At 39.1% G+C, this 19146-nt stretch overlaps 1 protein-coding gene across 1 annotated transcript; it reads right to left on the bottom strand.

Moving 5' to 3' along the window:
* Positions 1-234: 234 nt before the first annotated feature.
* Positions 235-18486, bottom strand: lyn (LYN proto-oncogene, Src family tyrosine kinase). Its single transcript, XM_039816745.1, has 13 exons — positions 18218-18486; positions 12417-12553; positions 11976-12018; positions 10270-10375; positions 9685-9783; positions 9281-9384; positions 8999-9148; positions 8162-8314; positions 5500-5682; positions 5074-5150; positions 3123-3276; positions 2317-2448; positions 235-1702 (listed from the first exon to the last, which is right to left on the bottom strand). Exons 2-13 carry the CDS (start codon positions 12546-12548, stop codon positions 1500-1502), a joined length of 1536 nt encoding a protein of 511 aa, XP_039672679.1. The 5' UTR covers positions 12549-12553; positions 18218-18486; the 3' UTR covers positions 235-1499.
* Between the last annotated feature and the right edge of the window lie 660 nt (positions 18487-19146).

Genomic DNA, 19146 nt, shown 5'->3' with positions numbered 1-19146 from the left:
TGTTATTATCCTTTCTTTTGGGTGTACTTTTTGACAATAAGGACATGAAGCTACGCATAAGCTACACTAAGCTTGTGCCTTTATAGTTCTCTCAAATCACTGAAATTATCTTGAATACAAGGAGGTCGTGACAAATTGAGTTTAAAATCTTTGATCAGTTTGTTTTGGGGAAAAAGTGAGGTTGAATGACATGGAATACGATCTCATATTTTATGAAGATAGTTCACTGAAACATTTTTCTGAAAACATTTTAAGCGAGAAATAGGCCATGCAGTTACTGACAGCTAAACCTTTAGATTATGAGCTAAATATACAAAGACATCCAACACAGAATACAATGTTATTGCACACACATTCAGTCCACACAAAATGTACAGCTCAATGTTCCAATGTTCAAAGTAGCCCATAGGCAGGGCTACAGGGTACATTTAAAGTTAAATTGAAGTTATTTTTACTCAGGAATACCAAAAGCCATCCAATATTACACATTTGATTATAAAATAGCATATTTGAAATGATGAAATGATACAGAGAACATATTTCACATTTGCTTTCTGAAACAAACAAACAAACAAAAAGCAAGAGCTACAGCACTTCAATATGAAGTGGACTTTAAGGTGATCAATCCTTCACTGGTCAATGAAAGAGCAACCCAATTCCCATTGGTAGAGCAGCTTATGAAATAATTGAAATATTTCTCATGAAATGTAAAATGGATAGTCATAACCTTACATGTATATATTTGTGTAATATCCTCCTCTACTATCAACCCAAATGGAAATGTTATTATTGAACATCACAACATATAATGCTGCTCTTCACACATGGGCCAGATAGAAGATTTAAGTTTTCTACTTGAAAAAGGCCACTGCTAATGACAGCCTACAGTAGGAGATGGACCTTAGTTTTTGTGAATACATGATCAAAGAACAATTCAGTCATTTAAAAAACGAGACATTATCATGTTGAAATTAACGCTTTGATCTCGAAATGTTTTCTCAATATGAAAAGGTGACCAGACGTGCTATTCCTAATGTACATGCAGCATGTCCATTTTCCCTTTTTGCCACATTATTTACAGACCCAGACTCTATGACGCAGCTGTTTGCAAACTCTTTGTATGATGTCAGCTGTTTGTTCATTCCATTTGTACAAAAACACATATGGAAATTGATTTGGTCCAAATACTTAAATGCCTATGCACAAGACTCTAGTGTCAAAAAGTAAAAAGAAAATAATACATGTTCTCGATATTTTTTTTTTCTTCTGTTTTTATCAATTTTGTGCAAAATCCCTCCCTGCTTTTTCCCTGAATACAGTTAGAGGAGAGATTAAACTATTGTATTGGTCCTGCATACCGCATGTTATTAAGCAAATATTAAAGATATATAGAATGTGTCATATATACAAAATATTACAAAAATAAAAACATATCAAAATCAGCTCCAATCATAATCTGGAGTGAATGTGATTGTTTGTCCAGCTGAAAGTGTCCCTTTTTATGGTTGTTGCTGGTATTGTGCCTCTGTGGCGGTGTAGAAGTCATCCAGGACACTCTGCATGTACTCAAAGGTGGGCCTGTCTTCAGGTTTGTTTTTCCAGCAGGACATCATGAAATCATAGAGCTCAGTGGGACAGGTGTCGGGCTGAGGCATCCGGTAGCCGCGCTGCACCGAGGAGATCACCTCTCCTTTAGTCATACCTGAGAACAATACAGACAGACGTGAAGGTTTGAATACAGGAGTGTTTAGAGAGAGGCAACACACATGCTGCATATATACGCACACATAAAGTATGGTCATCATCTTGAGTATAAAATCACCAGCAGAGGGCAGTAAAGCTTCACAACAGCATAACACTAAGAGCCCAATGTTATTATTTCATTTTGGTTACTAATGCTTACCAATCAAACAAAGCTGGTAACTACCCCATGGGCCGCAGATCCAAAATCTCCAGATGCCCACAAAAGCCCCATGTTAATTTGGTTTGTGGTAATTTGATCAATAGTTTATTTATTTTAGGAAAATGCCAATATCCACTACTAAAGCACAATATCTAATGACATTACAGGGGCCTTCTGGAAGGTCCAGTTTTATTACTCAATTCTGAGGCTATGAATTTAAAAGGGACCCTCTATCAAAATTGAATCATAAAACTTGTATTATTCCAGCTGATAGTACTGTATGTCAACATTGTCACCACTAGATAATCAAAGTATAACAAAATAGGATGAATATGTTATGAGTATCAACACACAGTTAACAATGGTAAAAATAAAGACCCATATCTATAACACACAGTATATTTAACGTGTACCTGGGTAAGGGATTTTCCCGTAGGTTATAATCTCATAGATCAGAACTCCAAAGGACCACATGTCTGACTTGATCGTGAAGGATCCATAGTTTATGGCCTCTGGAGCGGTCCACTTAATGGGGAATTTGGCTCCTGCGGAGGACACACGCATGTTACTCCTAAACAGTCCCACACATCTCACCCACACTTTACATGCAAGACGTAAAGGACGGTTCAGATTCTGTGTACTTGCATTTATTTTTAATTTTCCTATTACTGTAGTTTCAGTGTCTCCTGGTTCCAGATCAGTGATCAATCAGGTTTCAACTTATGACGCACATTCTCTCCCACCTATCTCTCTGTGCAGCGTTGTATATTAAACTGTGTCGTGTGCCCTAGGCTGGTGTCAGTATGAAAGGAAATGTGTGGTTTGAGGCCATCAGAGTCGTTGGTCATTGCAGTATGGGTGCACACACAATTTGGCCTTAAAAAAGTGGAGCAACCTGTAAATGAAACCAAAAGTCTGGCTTTTCACAAAACACATAGGGTGAAGAAGTGGTCAATTCTTCTTGGAGCCCTCAAAGGGGATTTTTATTTGAATGTGTCACAAGTATCCAGTGAGGAAGTCAGCTAACTTTTTAGGGTAAATAAAACCATCTTGCAGACAACAATGGAGACTCACACACATTCTGGAACATACAAAGACACAAACACGCACGCACGCACACACACACACACACACACACACACACACACACACACACACACACACACACACACACACACACACACACACACACACACACACACACACACACACACCTTACCCTCTCTGGCAGAGTATTCGTCATCCTCTATGACTCTTGCCAGGCCAAAGTCAGCTATTTTACAGATCAGGCTCTCTGACACCAGGACATTAGCTGCTCTCAGGTCTCTGTGTATGTAATTCTTCTTCTCTATGTACGCCATGCCCTCTGCTATCTGCAACAGCACAAACAAATAGTGTAAAAGAACGGCACTGTATGGTCATTACCAAATTTCATTCAAACAGATGAGCAAGACTAAAAAAAGACTGTTAATTGCTAGTGAAGTGACACTATAGTTCTATAGACCGATTCAGACAGGTCTATGGGGGCACAAACAAGCTAAAAATCCAGTTCAAACTGGTGCTGACACAAATAGATTGTGATTCGAAAGATATTGTGTGAGTGGCCAATTGCTGGTTTCGGTGTCTCACGTGCTGATTTTGTTGCCTTCCTTTGTTTAATATCACTGTCAACTGAACATTTTCGGTTTTGACTGTTGCTCAGAAGAAATAGTGAAATAAGACATTACATTTTTTTTTGTTCTTTGTTTCATTTAACCTTAAGTTACACAAAGAGCAAGAGTAATCTTTTTCCGTGTGAGCTGAGTTTTCAAGGAAAAAAGGAAGAAGATTACAGTAAAGCTTTATTTGGAAAGTCTGTAATTTCCTCATACTAGTAGGTTTCCTGCAAAGTATGACATCATTTGCTACTAATTATATCAAAAGCAATAATTTCCTTGAAGGAAGTGCTCAATTTTAATCACAGTAAATACTCATTAATTATTTGTTTATTATTAGAAACTTTATCAGTGATGTGTCAGCATTTTGGTTACGGTTCCTCCTTTCAGTTCCACAATGGAAATAGTGACATACATAGTACCTGCTCGACTCGCCTCGACTCTACTTGCCTTTTTTGGTTTTCCTTCATTGGCGATTTTAGACCTTTTTTAGGGGGGCTCAAGCTCAGCACCCGCTAAATATCACCCTATGTGTCACATTTCCATTAGGGGCTGAGCACCCTTTAAGGTCTGATCCTATTGTCCCTGTTTTCCATTATGAAAAAAAGTCCCTTGTACCTGGCAACAGTTAGGCTACTTCTTTTAGTATCACCTCCGTCGGTTCCAAGCGAGCTAAGGCGATACCAAAAGGTAACGTGAAAACCTGCAGACTACTGATTGCCTGCGAGCTTCTCCTGACTATACGGTAATTCGTCTGCTATTCGACAGAAAATTGTGTGGTTATGACACAATTGTTAGCCTATTTTAAAAAAGGAGCCATAACATGAGATACAAGGTAATGGAATAATATTATACATTGTCGTGTTTCTTTAGAAATAAACAATGGACAAATAGAGTCTTTAAACGCTTCAGATGTAAAGTTATTTGCTGTCAAAGTTACGCCAAAATGAATGGCAGTCAATGGAATGCTCATGGCTCCGTAGCAGGCGTTTTTGTAAAAATAGGCCAACGATTGTGTCATAACCACGTGACTTTCTGTCGCATAGTAGACAAATTACCATACAGTACAGGAGAAGCTCGCAGGCAGTTTCGACTTACATTAGCTGTTTAAGTTTAATTACTAATCTTAACTAGCATTTTAGTTAGCAATAATTAGCCTGTGCTTATGTTATCTCCTTACATATACCTACGCTCTCCGTCTCTGCAAGATTGGGAATGATTGAGATTTCTCTTGGCACAGCTACCAGAAGACTTACAACTTTCAGGCAGGTTGCTCACGTCACATCTACGCTGTCAAGCTCAGTTTGCAGCTGCGCAGTAATGACGACCAGCCACGCTCGCCTCACGCACAAGGTACTAAATCTGCAATGGAAAAAGGATGGGGCACTGCCACCGAGCCGAGCCTAGCCGAGTAGAGCTGGTACTAGCAGTGGGTAAGCGCCAATATATATCTTTTTCACAACCATGGCGGAGCTGTGAGAAAAGTCAGCGTATTGTGGTCAGTGTGCATATCACCTGTGCTGAGAAATCGATGAGCTTGGGTAATTGCAGTTTGCATCCTGCATCACTCTTTAAGAAGTCTAGTAGGCTCCCTAAAGAAAAGACACAAAAAGAAACATGTCAGTGTCTTGTATGTCTGTGTCCATGTATGTGGTGTACTGCATACTTACTTATACAAGTTTCCATATCAGCTGTGCAAAACGTTTTTAAATGTTTTATTTTTTGCAAACCTGCTAATCCTCCTCTGTGAATTATGTCCAAGGAGGATCAATGTGTGGGCACATGAATACTGTATGTCACAATACTAAGCTGCTGACATTTGCAATTCTAATTTCTGGATGCTTATTCTGAATATCTAATAATCTGCTGCACTCATTGGAAGTTGCTCCAAATACTGGAAGAGGAAATCAGCTACATGTGTTAAAGTTGAAGCTTCTTTACCATTTGCCATAAACTCAGTGATGATATAGATGGGTGGTGTCTTGGTGACAACAGCGTAGAGCCGCACCAGCCTGTTGTGCTGCAGCGTCTTCATGACGTTGGCTTCTTCCATGAAGGCTTCGACTGTCATGGTGCCTGGCTTCAGAGTCTTCACCGCCACTGTGGTTGTGTTGTTGTAGTAAGCTGTTATCGCAGAAAGTGAAGGAAGAGGGGGATAGAGAGATTTGGGGAGATGGAGAATGTTCATTAATTTCTGTGAAAGTATGAAACCATCTGCTTTACATTTCTGCTTGCCATCAGTGTCTTTCAGTGTGAATAATCTCAAACAGGCTATGACTCTGAAATTTGTTTTTCTTATTCTAATATAACTTTTTGAACAGTTTTTTTTATTCAACCCTTATGTGTAAAACCATTTACAAATTATATATATAGTCAGTAGACTGTTTTCAGATAAAGAAAGATACACATTATGTATACATTGCATAGACCGATTATTACTCCATTTCACATAAGACTTGTGAGATATATAAGAGCTTGAGAAAAAATTTAAATCACAGAAAGCAACACTATATTTACTGTTGAAGGTTCAGAGAAAAATATCACACAGCACAACCAGTAATGCATGACACTAACAGAAAATAAATGATTGTGTGTTTACATAATCTGAGGATTAGTTAAAATTAAGCTGAAATATTGCACAATGTTATGGACAAATATGTGTCTATAATAGTTTGAGCAACTTAAAGGGACTCTCCAGCAATTTAGTATTGCACTTCCATAAAGGTAAAGGTTTGATCAAAATTGAAGAGGTAAAACTCAAGATATCATGACTGTTAGCCAAGCTCCAAAAGCACTAGATCCTACATTTCCCATAATGCAACTTAATATCATCATATCGTCAGCCACGAGCGCTAATGATAACAATGCTCCCTTTAGAACCACAGATTATACAACTGTTTACACACTGGTAGTACTCTTCATGACTAGCAAACTGATCTTGATGTGTAAAATCAGTGAATTGCGTTTTTAAAAAGCTATTTCTGCCATTCGTTCCATTAGCTCAATTTTAAAAACCCGCAGACCCACACAGGTTTTTTCCCTTCTCACACAGCAGCTGCAAAAGGGTGACACAACCGATGGCTTTGGAAAAAGTTCATGAACCAAAGATCTATTCATAAACTAGCCTTTTCACTTTTCACGGGTCACAAACCTCAACTTACAGCTGAACAGTACACAAATTTTTTTTTTGGCGAGAAATAGGCAATACAGTGACAAAATCGTGATTCGTATTTGATTGGAACCGCCTAGTTTGACAATTTGCTCTGAGTTTCGTGAGCCTGATGAGTTGCGCTGGATGGAGAATGCAAGCTACGTCCAGTAACTAAATTCGGTAACTACATTCAAGCATGATGCTCATCTGTCAGTCATGGTCTTATGCCTTACATGAGAGCAAATGATACATGAGCTCTGCAGAGTCGTCTGGTTCTCAGGCTAATACTTCCCTCTTCTTACAACGAATTGCAGCCGCAGTGCTTCGAGGAAAAACATAGAAATATGTTGTTTTTTAAACAACCTGACAGTCTTTAATCCCAAGTATCAGACCACAACAAAGGTTGCACATAAAACTGTGCAATAAAACCCAGTTCCTCTGTTAACCCTCTCTACACACCACTGTGAGCATGTGTGTGTGTGTGTGTGTCTCATCACCATTCCTAATCTCAGACTCAAACCTACCTTCCTATATAGATGATAAAACAGTGATGCACACATGAATGCGCCCACTCTTTGGAAGCGTGCATGGACACATTTGAATATATTTTTTGAGAAAGCAGTCAGTTCTGACCTAAATACACCTAATGGGTAACAAAAGAAGGAAGTCATTTTTGTTTCAATTAGGAGGAAATGGAACGTCCCTGTACTGTTGACTTCTGCAGCAATGAATTTACAGAAATGAGACACAGGAATTAGAAATCCTCTAGTCTCGCATTGCCAGCATTGCTATCTCCACAGTGGTGCGGAGGAGGGTCTGGCTAGACCACACAACATTTCTGGATAGGAGAAAAATGTGCTCTGGTTTATTGGCATTTCTTTAAACCAATCACAATCATCTTGGGGCATCTTGGGAGCCACGGTGCCTCTGCAAAATAGCTTCGGGAAGAATCTTGTTTTGGTGTAACCTGTACGTTCAAAAGTTGTTTTGGTCATGCAAGAGAAAACTCAGATTTGACAGATGGTCTAGCTAGCTGTCTCGATTTAGATCTGAGGAGCAGTTAACCATAGTCCTCATAAATCGATCGGAGTTTAGAATTCCAACACAAAGAAAGCGGAAGATGAGGGACATCCGGCGCACCTCCGGCGGCACCAGAACAATCCCGTGAATGAAACGTCGTCGTATATACTATAAATCCTCAGATGTGCAAAACTGAACAAGAAACACTCCCATTTACTCAACCACAAAAAGTCAAGGTACCATTTGCAGGATATTTAAAGGTGCTATTATAAATGAACCCGCTCAAAGCTTGATTCTGTGTCCTCGTCCTATTTTTTGTTCTCAGACATTTTAGGGGATTTTTGTGTCCTACAGGGGGTGAACACAGCATAAGAGCCGTGTCTAGTCAACCCAATTGATTAAATTAAGAGAAATCATTTTCTCTTTACTCACCCATCCAGACTTCTCCAAACTGCCCTGCTCCGAGTTTCTTCACCATCTTAATAGAATCTTTGGAAATCTCCCAGGCATCTTTATCCCACGGCTTCTGAGCTTTGGGTTTCACACATGCACGGTCCAGTTTACGACACAGGCCATCCGCTTTGTCTGGAAGGTACACAAACGCTGACACTGAGAACTAAGGTACAGTATCCTTGCTTTAGTGGTCAACTTAATGAATAAAACGTGCTAATAAATCTATTTTTTTTTTATAAGTAAAGTCTTTAGACAGCTAATAACAAAATCAACATACCTCCCAACAAGTCCTCAGGCCAAATGGCCACAGGTTGTTTGTTTCCCCCCCCCCCCCAACAACCCACAAAGCAACGCAACCCAACGCAGCACCCCACCAAACGGCATTTAAACCCACATAATAATTAAGACAGTGGCGGTAGGGTGAGTTTAGGGTTTGGTTTTTTTTTTTTTTTTTTTTTTTTTTTTTTTTTTTTTTTTTTTTTTTTTTTTTTTGTTTGGAAGAAAAAAACAAGGCAAGCAGAGGGGGTGGGGTTTTTTTTCTTTCACCCAACAAAAACCCCCCCCGCCCCCCCCCCCCCTCCCTCTTTTTCTCCTTTTACCCCACACCTTTTTCTTTTTTTTTTTTTTCCCCCACCCCCCCCCCCCCCTCTTGGGGGCCCCGCCACAATAAAGTAAATATGGGTTGTAATAAGCTGCTTGTACAAACAACCTATGGGGTCGTTTTTTGGAGTAAAGGCTCAGTACCATATTAGAGGGATAGGGTGACAGTTTTTGAAGGAAGGATTTTAAGCACCTCCATTGCAGAGCTGTACTCACTGTGGTAGTGTTTGATCATGCTGCCGATGTCGCCAAAGGAGATTTTTGGAGAGATGTAGAAGCCGCCATTATCCAGCTTCCTGATTTTATAGTGTTTGACTGAATCTGTTCCCTGGGCGTCCATGTCTCTGATGGACAATGAGTAACTTCCTGTGGAAAAATCAGCAAGCAAAAGAGAGTGACTAGTGATTCAAAATGAAAATGGAAGAAGTCAATACATTGAAAAGTGAGGAATGTTTGTGAATGTATCTCGGTCTCTCAAGGCTGTTGTGATTTCCATACCTTTTGATGTTTCACTTTCCCTGATAAGATAAGAGCCTGGTTTGTTTGCTGGCGCCAAAAGCTCCCGTTCTGCATCCTTTCTCGTGATGTCCTTGAAAAACCACCTGCAATGAACAAGAAATACACTGAATATTCAAAATGGAAATACTTCTTATATTTATATTGACATTCTTTTTACGCATTTTTACAAATTGCAAATTGCTTCCATGGTCTCAAAGCTTGGAAATCCTCCTTTGTGATCAGTATAGATTAAATATGGTCTATAAATAAATAAGAGCTTTCAATATTATTCACTCTACGATTCATATTGCAAATGTAAATTTTCAGCATGAATCAAAATGTTTGTCAAATCAAACATCATTTTTCAAAAGCAAAATGTAATTTATTTACATGCAGTTACTCACTCTTCTGTTTCCATGGTGTCAGCTTGGGCAACATAATTGCAAGGAATGAATCCTTCTTTGTTGGTTGTCAGTGACTTTGCTTTCCACCATTCTCCATGTCTGCAGGAAATATCAATCTATTTTAGCACAACTATAGTTTTGTTTCATTGTCAGTATCTAGGTGGCCTAAAGTGCTAGATGAGCTGCTTGAACCCTGATTTTCAATAAAACATTTACATAAAAATATCACATATGCATTCTTCAGTCTTAAGCATCCTTTAATGACTACTTCTTCTGAAATATATTGGGCTCATTTGAACTGTTGGATATTCACCAGAATTTAAAGTAAGCTGTGTTAGTTTGAACACTTTTTGGTGATGCAAGAGTCTGTAATGATGGATGGATCATTGGGTCCATCATGGTTGAAGAGGTTATGGTAAACTGTATCGACTCTGACAGTCTTCTCATGGTATGAACTTTTGAAACAGTGCTCAGTTTCGTAATTTCTGGTCCTCTTTGGTTCTCGCCTTTCATGATGCAAGTACATAAATGATGAATAACATTTATTGAAGTTGACTCAGTCAACCATCAACATCAGAGACTCACTCTTCTAAGATTTTCATCTTTTCTCCTTTCTTGAATCCTAAGTCATCGGGATGCGCAGCTTCATACGGGTATATGCTGATCACAATTTTACAAACCGCATTTTGCTCTAAGAGAGGAAACAGACAAATATATTGACATGTTAGATTCTGTACAATAAAATACATAGCACTCAGGCCAGAGAAAGGTTAAAGACATGATGAACAAACCCACATATAGTGACTACATAAGGTATAAGGAACCATTCACGAGCAACCTCAACTATGTATTACAATGTGACCGTAGATGTAACACTGGGGTTATCAAGGAGCCATCTTCCTGTTTCAGTTGGCTCATAAACATATAAGTAATTATATCTGGAATAGAGCTAGTCTTACTCAAAAGGTACCCACAATACTACTTCACTATCCACCAGTTGTGTAAGTAATACATGTTCTTTTCATTTTAAAGACCTCATATAATGCTCATTTTCAGGTTCATAATTGTATTTATAGGTTGTACCAGAATAGGTTTACATAATGCTTAATTTTCAAAAAACACACAATATATTTCTTGTACTGCACATTGCTGCAGCTCCTCTTTTCACCCTGTGTGTTGAGCTCTCTGTTTTAGCTACAGAGTGAGGCATCTCACTTCTTTCCCATCTTTATTACCTAGGTAAGGACTAATGCTGCGTTCCTGCTACCTGGGAATAACAGGGACCGCCCCCGTGATTACGTTGTTTTTCCGACTGCCAGCGTTCACATAGTTGGGATGCGTGTTGTTCTTCTTCTGTTATATTGGCGTTTGGCATAACAACTTGTTGCATGACTGCCACCAACGGTTGGCCGTAGCCTAGAGCATCAGGTGTGTGAAAACTTGGAGGCCACAATAACAAAAGATTTGCTGCTGTTTTCTTATACGAGCATAGAAACAGCACATGGACAGGTGTTTGTTTGTGTTATCTGCAGGACAACCAACGGGAAAGGACACGGATAATGTGGTTTTTTTTTATACATGGGCCTTTATATGAATAATTTGAAACATGTTATGTCTGTGTATGTTTCTTGGCAGAGGCGTTTGTCCACAATAAACAGTTTATTGTCATTGAAATACTGTATGTTCAGTGAACCAAAGTCTCCTACATCAAACATCAGTTGTCAACAACGCATCACCAACTGGGAAACTCGGTTAGCAAAATCTAGCCGTAGTTTCCCACCTCTGATTCCCAGAGGAAGTGGCGTGAATAGTGACGTTTTCATTCGGAAAAATGTTTGTCACGGAAGTAAAGGCTGGACTACAACAGAGCTATTTGGAGCAATTTGTGAACAGTGTTTTCTGTTGGAGATGGTAACTCCCTTTGGGGTGGACTTTGGGCTTTCTCACTGTGTAAACTTACATTACATTACATGCACACAAATGATAATAAAGGAAAGGGAAAAAGCCAAAATGCATGAGCACTTAAAGAGAGACTTTGCTACAATGTTACTACATTGACTTTTGCTAGGTTTCATAATGAGTATTGTGGTAATGTGTTTGTAGAAATGTAGAACGTATAAATGTGTTGGTAGAAATGTAGAATGTAGAAACATAGTCTACAAATGCAGTCTACTTGTGGAACAGCCTCAGCCTATGCAAAAATGTGTTTTTTTTAACATACTTTTACAAACAAAGTAAGAAAGAGAGAAAGAAACAAACAGAAAGAAAGTAGGAATGTGGCATAGGCCTACCTTCCATCTTTTGGAACACCTGACCAGGTAACAGGGAGTTATTCTGTAAAGACAGACCAAGAGTTTTCAGGATCAGAAACAATCTATCTTCTATTATTTTCACTTCTGGACTACAGACTTTCACAATCTGTTCATTTCCTTCTGCTACAAGTAATGATGTGAGACAGGGAAGTTCTGTTCATTAGGAAATATCTGAGTCAGTATTTTTATGAATCATTAGGAATGGGTGTATCTGACTTAAAATACTCTCTTAAGAAATAAATAATTTCACAACATTCTCCATTTGTTCAAATTTAAATTCACCAGGCCACATTACTAATGTTTAAACCATAAAATGTGTTTGATTCAAATCAGCACCAAGACAGGGAGCAGAAATGTATTATGGTCTATAACAAAAAAAAAAAATCTGGTTTTGCTCAGTGCAGCTGTCTGACCACTTACTGTGTTGTCTTTTGTATTGGAGGTGGGGTCTCTGACATAGTGCGTGTGGTCGGTACGTACAGTCTGCTGGCTGCTCTTCCCCTCCACTCCTCCGCTCAGACCCTCGCTCAGCGTGGACTTCATACAGCCCATACTGCCTGCAGGAGGAAGTAAAAAAAAGGAAGAGTCAACTTTTACACACATTTACAGCTGCTGACGCAAACAACACTTGTTGTTTGGTACAAAACACCTTAGACTTTTTGGCTCTTGCAAGTAAAAATAACACAGAACGAGTTCATTTCTTTCCTTTTTCATCACTCGGTGTTTAAAAAAAGTCGAAGAGGAAATGCACCTAGAAACTAACAAGCAAGAACAGGTGTACAACTTGTTGCATGATGAATTAAATTGTCTGAAAAGGACCATTACACTGATTGGTAACACACTGACATTGCGTATGCTGTATAAATCACAGTCTGATCTGTATTTTATAGAAAAGCCCCAAATCACCTCCTGATTCAGAGGTCAAAAACACCTAACAGCTTTGTTTGTAGGCCAAATGAGTCTTTGTTTGCTCCTGCTTGATGAGTCCTTTCATCATCAAGTGTAACAAATGAGGAGTGAATAAAGCCTGTAAGATACAGTCCATTGTCTACTGACAGCTGTGATGCTGTATAGACCATACTAAGCATGTCACCTATTCCAAAAAACACAAAAATACAGATACATAAAAATGAACAAGCTGGTCTTTTGTGATATAGATCGTGACGAGTGTGGCAGTGTGAGTGTGGCAACGCATGGAAAACAAGTAATTTGCAGTTCAAGAAAATAGGATTTTGTGTGTGCTCTGGCTTCCTCCCACAGTCCACAAAAAAAAGTGCATGTCCGGTAAATTGGTGACTCTAAATTGCCGGTAGGTGTGAATGGTTGTCCCCTCTTTATGTGTCAGCTCTGTGATTAATGGGCGACCTGTTCAGGGTGCACCCTGCCTCTGGCCCAACATCAACTGGGATCGGCGCCAGCCTGCAAAACGTTCACCGTCATATTTCATTTATTTTCCTACAATACCCACTAGTGGCAAGTGAAACACAATTAATGTTTTATGGCTAGGTTTTCGTAACCCAGAAATATTGCGGTCTTGGTTAAATAATGAAAAGCCAAGACTGAATTAAAGTACAAAGTAGGATGCAAAATAAGAATCTTCACCTTAATGAAATAGTCTGACATTTTGGGAAATAGGCTTATTTGTTTTTGAGCAGAGAGGAATAGCTCTTTCATGTATGTGCGTTAAGTATGGAACTGAAGCCAGGAACAGGAGCACAGACTTCTGTGCCTTCTACCTGACCTCCTGTGATGTCACACTTCCTAGACTGGAAACCATTGCCAGTGATCATAATCCAGGCAGCAATCAGAGTCTTTACAGAGGAGATGAGAATATGATGGTGTTTTGAAAGTTACTAATACAGTTCACAGCTGAGTTTCAAAACATCAACAGTGATCTTGGAGGAAACTCCTATGGATGCTGTAACAAAATCACAGAATGTATCTTAAAGGAGGTGTTGTAAATTAAGGGTTTAATTGGTCTTGGTTCCAGTAAACAGTTTTTATGTCTTTATTGTGTTCGTTTTAGGCCTAAATGCCGTTTCTTAAATGTTTTCACAGTGACTGGGGGGGTATAATTCTGGAGTTTCTTTGCTTGCAAATGATCGGTATGAGCAAAATAATAATAAAGCTTTATTGCAGACGCAGGTCCATATCACACATCATACAGTATAAATAGTATAAAAAAGGGGATACAAGAATACATAAAAATTGCATATTAGCCTATAGGATATACAGGCTATTACACCAATGCTGTCTCAACCTAGAAGTGTATCTATAGCAGCTTTTCAGAGGGCTAACTAGGGCTTCAATTATGTGGTTCTCTGACTTGTCCAGGCGACACATAAAACTAAACATCAGTTGTCTTAAGAGTGCCTCACAGGTTGGCACTATAGTGGACACAAACAAATGACTGGCACTATGTCACCTAGGGACACAGAGCAGCAACCTCATTGCATCATCGTATGCTGCCTTGACCCTCTGCATACTCCTTTTCTTATAATTAGACCACAATTGAGCAGTATATAACGGTGTGATGTAGGTTCTAAACAGAGAGCACTTCACAGAGTCAGAGCACATAGAAAACTTCCTTATAAGCATGTTAGCTTGAGAATAAATTTTACATCGCTGTCGATATAGGTCTTTATAGGAAATATACATAATTAGTAACATTAGTCCTAAAATATAATTTTGATCCATTAGAAAACTATTCAATTGTAGTGTTAGTGCTACTTCACTGCACCGCGTCCATTCAGTGTATTAAAAGACGTATTGCTGCAACTTCCTGTATTGTAGTTTTCTATTGTAGTTTGAGGTTGGGTTGGGCTGTTGCCTGCTACCCAGCAGGAAGCCCACAGACACTGACACATTACAACATTTGCACATAAGCGACAAAACAAAAAAAAATGACCAGTAAATATTTCTAAAATTCAACTTCTAGAGATGCATCCTGTGTGACAAATGGTGGTATTTCAGAGGAGGAATTGTGGATAGTGAGTATAATGTAAAATGGTTGAGCTCTGTGATGCTCTGTAGTAGCCTTTTTGACAATGGATTTTTTATGACAGTTTTGTACCTTCTGTGTTTTAGCCACGCTGGCAGCTCGTCTCGACATGAGACTCTTACCAGTGTGCAGTAACTTTTAAAGGGCATAGTAGAGGAAGGCATAATAAATGTTAGCGCACGTCCCAATGTCACCTGCCGTATTATTATTTTAGCGAAGCGCACACACACACACACACACACACACACACACACACACACACACACACACACACACACACACACACACACACACACACACACACACACACACACACTGTTTTAAAGTTCAAAGTTATAAACTAGTTTTATGCATCATTTTATTTTGCATAGTGCCCTCTTTGCAGTGTGGCTTTTATTACAGTAGATAAAGTTTATGCTATAAGTAAATGTTATAGGGATGCTCTCAACTGATTTTTGTTCACATCCAGCAGAAGCTTGTGCTTCCTATCCTGCAGAAACCCTGCTCATTGGACCCGTTGGAGAATATTTAACTACTGTTCCAGCTTAGTTAAATTCAGGTTTATAATCTAGTACAATATGCCGTTGGTTAAATAATGAGTGTATGCTTCCCCATTGTTTATCCCTTCTGTTCCCTTCTTGAGCTTTGCTTTGTTCTTCTTTCCTTTTTCTGCTTGCTGTTTTTTTGTGTGTTTTGGTGTTTGGTAATGTTTAAACTAACTGACGGAACATTAAACTAATAGCTTCTATCAACTTGTGTGTGTATGCGAATCACCAACTTAATTGCGGATGTTTTGTTTACAATGCAAGAGTCCAGTTGAGTCCAGCTGGCTGTAATATTTCACTTTACTATAACATAAAGTGCTTGTGATGGTTGATTATTAAAATGTTTCGAAATACCAGTCGTGATATATGTTTCTATTTAAACAGAGCATGGGATGCGCTCTTCCACCGATTTGCTGGTTGCCATACCCTCTAGATTTATGACAGAATATATAAAAAGGATGATACAGTAATTGATAACACACACACACACACATACTGTACTGATAATACGGATACGCACATAACATACTCGATATGTGATTATGTGCTGGATTGATGCTTGGAATGTTAATGTGAATCACAGTACAACTGTTACGAGATGTTACGGCCATAGGAGCATTAACTAAACAACAAGGTGAAGATCTAAAATGAGATTAGATAAACAGAATTGATACGATGCAGGGGAAATGAAGCATTACAGCAGCAGAAGTTGGCACCTGTTTTCTACAAGAAGAAAAACAACACTGCTGCTCATTCTCCAGGAAACTGAAGTGCATGACTGAACACAAACAGTGACAGGAGGTTCACACTTGTCCTGTGGGCAGGAAACCTACAACAGAAGTAAAGAAGACAATGGCTCTTACCATAAATAGTGACTGGCCAGTCAGAAAATAAAGTAGGTAACATGTCAAAGGTCAAGAGGAATCACCAACGAAGAGGAACAACCAACCACCTACAATCCTACATGTCTACCGCACAATTGTACTTTTGTTCCCAAGCAAATTAAGTTTGCGATACAGGTTTGAGTAATAGCATGCAAAACAAACATGTTTAAAGTCCTCGAAAAGATTCAGGTGGCAAGAGAACTGAAGAACTAGACTACCGGTAGTCTGAATATGTCGTGACTTTTTTGAACAAGAGAAACATAGTGTACAGTCATGCCAGCAGCTCTCTGAGGCAGTGCTTTCACCTTAATGCTAACGGTAGCACGGCAACATGCTCTCTCTGACAATGCTAACAATGCTGATGTTAGCAGGTATAATGCTCACCACTCATCTTAGTTTAGAGTGTTAGCATGCTGACATGCCCATGTTGAAAAAAGTGACACAAATGCCGAAAAAGCGACAAAAACTAGGCGGGCCAAAATTAATTGTGAACTAAATTGGTATGCGGGCCGGATCCCAATTAACGAGGGGCCGGAATTGAGTTGGACACGTGCTATCGGAAAAGTAAGGAGATGACAAAAATGTAGGATTCATCCTGAGGGGAACGTAGGGCTAAATGTCAGTTGAGATAGTTCAGTCTGGACAGAATTGGTGGACTGACTGATATTACCATCCCGAGATGCTGCAAGCTACATACTAGCCACGTAGCATACATTCAATACTAAAAGCATTAAAACCTCCTGCATAGAACAACTTTACAAATGCCCTTGTCTACCACATAAATAGTACTTTTTATTCCAAAGGAAATTAAGTTCATGATACAGTTTAGAGCATTGAGTATTGAGTTATTGTTCCCAAAGATATTCAGATTCAGTTCAGGGGTTGACCACCATGAACTCAACTGGCAAACATAAAAGGGGCACACCTTAAACCAGAATTGGTGCACAGTGTGTTGTTAGCTTGACTAAATAAGAGGTTTATCAATCAAGATGACAGTAGCCTACATGTGTGAATGTGTGTTGTAATGAATATAAAAGTGTTGTAAGTAACAATTTGGCAGTTTTTCACTGGTTATATCCTTTAGTGGTTTATTGCCTCTGTTATATTGTTAACTTGACATTCTGCAAACAGCTGGAAAGCAAGGGGCTGAGGAGCTGACACACACACGCATGCACGCACGCACGTACGTACACACACACACACACACACAACACACACACACACACACACACACACACACACACATACTCAGCAGAGCATAGCAGCTATGACCACCATATAAACTTCCTCCTTCAGCAATGGACAGAGCCAAAGGCTGGAGTGGTGAATAAATGAAAGGAGAGGACATAGTCCACTGCAGAATTTGAAGTAATTGAAAAATTTGATGGCATATGCATACTGCCACCTTAAACCTACATCAAGTAAGGCTAAACCAGTGTTTTATTACAATTGTCAACATTTTATTTTAATCAGAATATTTGAAGTTCCATAAAACCATCCTTACTGAGTATGAAACAGTCTTTGACTCTTAAGAATACTCTTAATTTAAAGTAACTTTCTGAAATGGATTGATACACTAAAACCTAAAATTCCCAGTCTAGTCACACATTTACCCTTTTCTTTTTTTTACCAGAAATTAAACACAAATTACACATATGTTTAACTCTTATAATGTGTGTGTGTGTGTATGTGTGCAATTAAGTATGTAACAGTAACAGACTGATAGCACATAATCCCCTAATGCACATCTCTGACAGGTGTCATTCACTCCTCACATACGTTTGGGCTTACCCTTCTCAGAGTGTATCCCTGGTTAGAGAAACAGTTTGTCCACTGTGAAGAAGTCTTTTAGTCCTCAGATTTCTTCTCTGTGTTCCTCATCAGATTGACTGACAAACTGGTGGACGGACAGACTGGTGGTATTTGGCTCGACAAGTGCATCAGCCAGTCGACGTGGACTGTTACACAGAATGAGGAACTCAGAGAAACTGGTGGGGGATTTTTTCCTACTGAAACTTCCTGCTACAATTGTCTAATGATTATTTGCATAATCAGCAACACACACACACACACACACACACACACACACACACACACACACACACACACACACACACACACACACACACACACACACACACACACACACACACTGGGGCACAGCAGACAGATTAGATTAGGACTTTATATAAGGAAACACTACATTTGTTAATGTTGAAGTAGAGAAGAGTTATACAATAAGTCATAAAAGACACAACCAAACAGGCCTATCACATGTCCTTATAATTTTAAATGTAGTAATATAATACATAGTTTATTATTTACCAAAGTTTGCACGTGCAGTTTAGTGCATGTTTTACTGTTTGCGTTTTGTAAATTCTCCCACAGTGCTACCTGTTGGCCGAATTGCAGAAGTACAACAAGACAAACTTTCCATTTGACTGTCAAGCATTATTTATTTTGTTGTGACACAGAGTAGAAAAAGTGGTTATAGACAATCAGAGAAACACCTACACATTTCGCAGAATCATGCACCTGCTATATTTCTACATGCTGAATTATGAACAGCTGGGTTTATACAGTGTTGTTGAAGCGGGTGGGAGTCACTACTGTGCAGTCACATGGCAGTTTACAACTTGAAAACCTGATTGAATGAGTAATAGAAAAAGAATTTTGATTTCCCTATTACCATCATTATGAATAAGAATGAGACAGTCAAG

This window comes from Perca fluviatilis, chromosome 11, assembly GCF_010015445.1.
Source record: "Perca fluviatilis chromosome 11, GENO_Pfluv_1.0, whole genome shotgun sequence".
Classification (NCBI taxonomy): Eukaryota; Metazoa; Chordata; class Actinopteri; order Perciformes; family Percidae; genus Perca; species Perca fluviatilis.
Note: the sequence above shows the minus strand (reverse complement) of the source record. Positions and strands in the feature narration are given on the sequence as shown.

What these genes read in the sequence shown, in the direction of transcription:
- lyn (XM_039816745.1), bottom strand. Translation starts at nt 12,548, where the DNA reads ATGGGCTGTATGAAGTCCACGCTGAGCGAGGGTCTGAGCGGAGGAGTG. An exon ending in CACTGAGTTTATGGCAAATG is followed by an intron (nt 5,151 to 5,499) that starts GTAAAGAAGCTT and finishes TCTTTTCTTTAG; the next exon opens with GGAGCCTACTAGACTTCTTA. An exon ending in CGAATACTCTGCCAGAGAGG is followed by an intron (nt 2,449 to 3,122) that starts GTAAGGTGTGTG and finishes TGTCCTCCGCAG; the next exon opens with GAGCCAAATTCCCCATTAAG.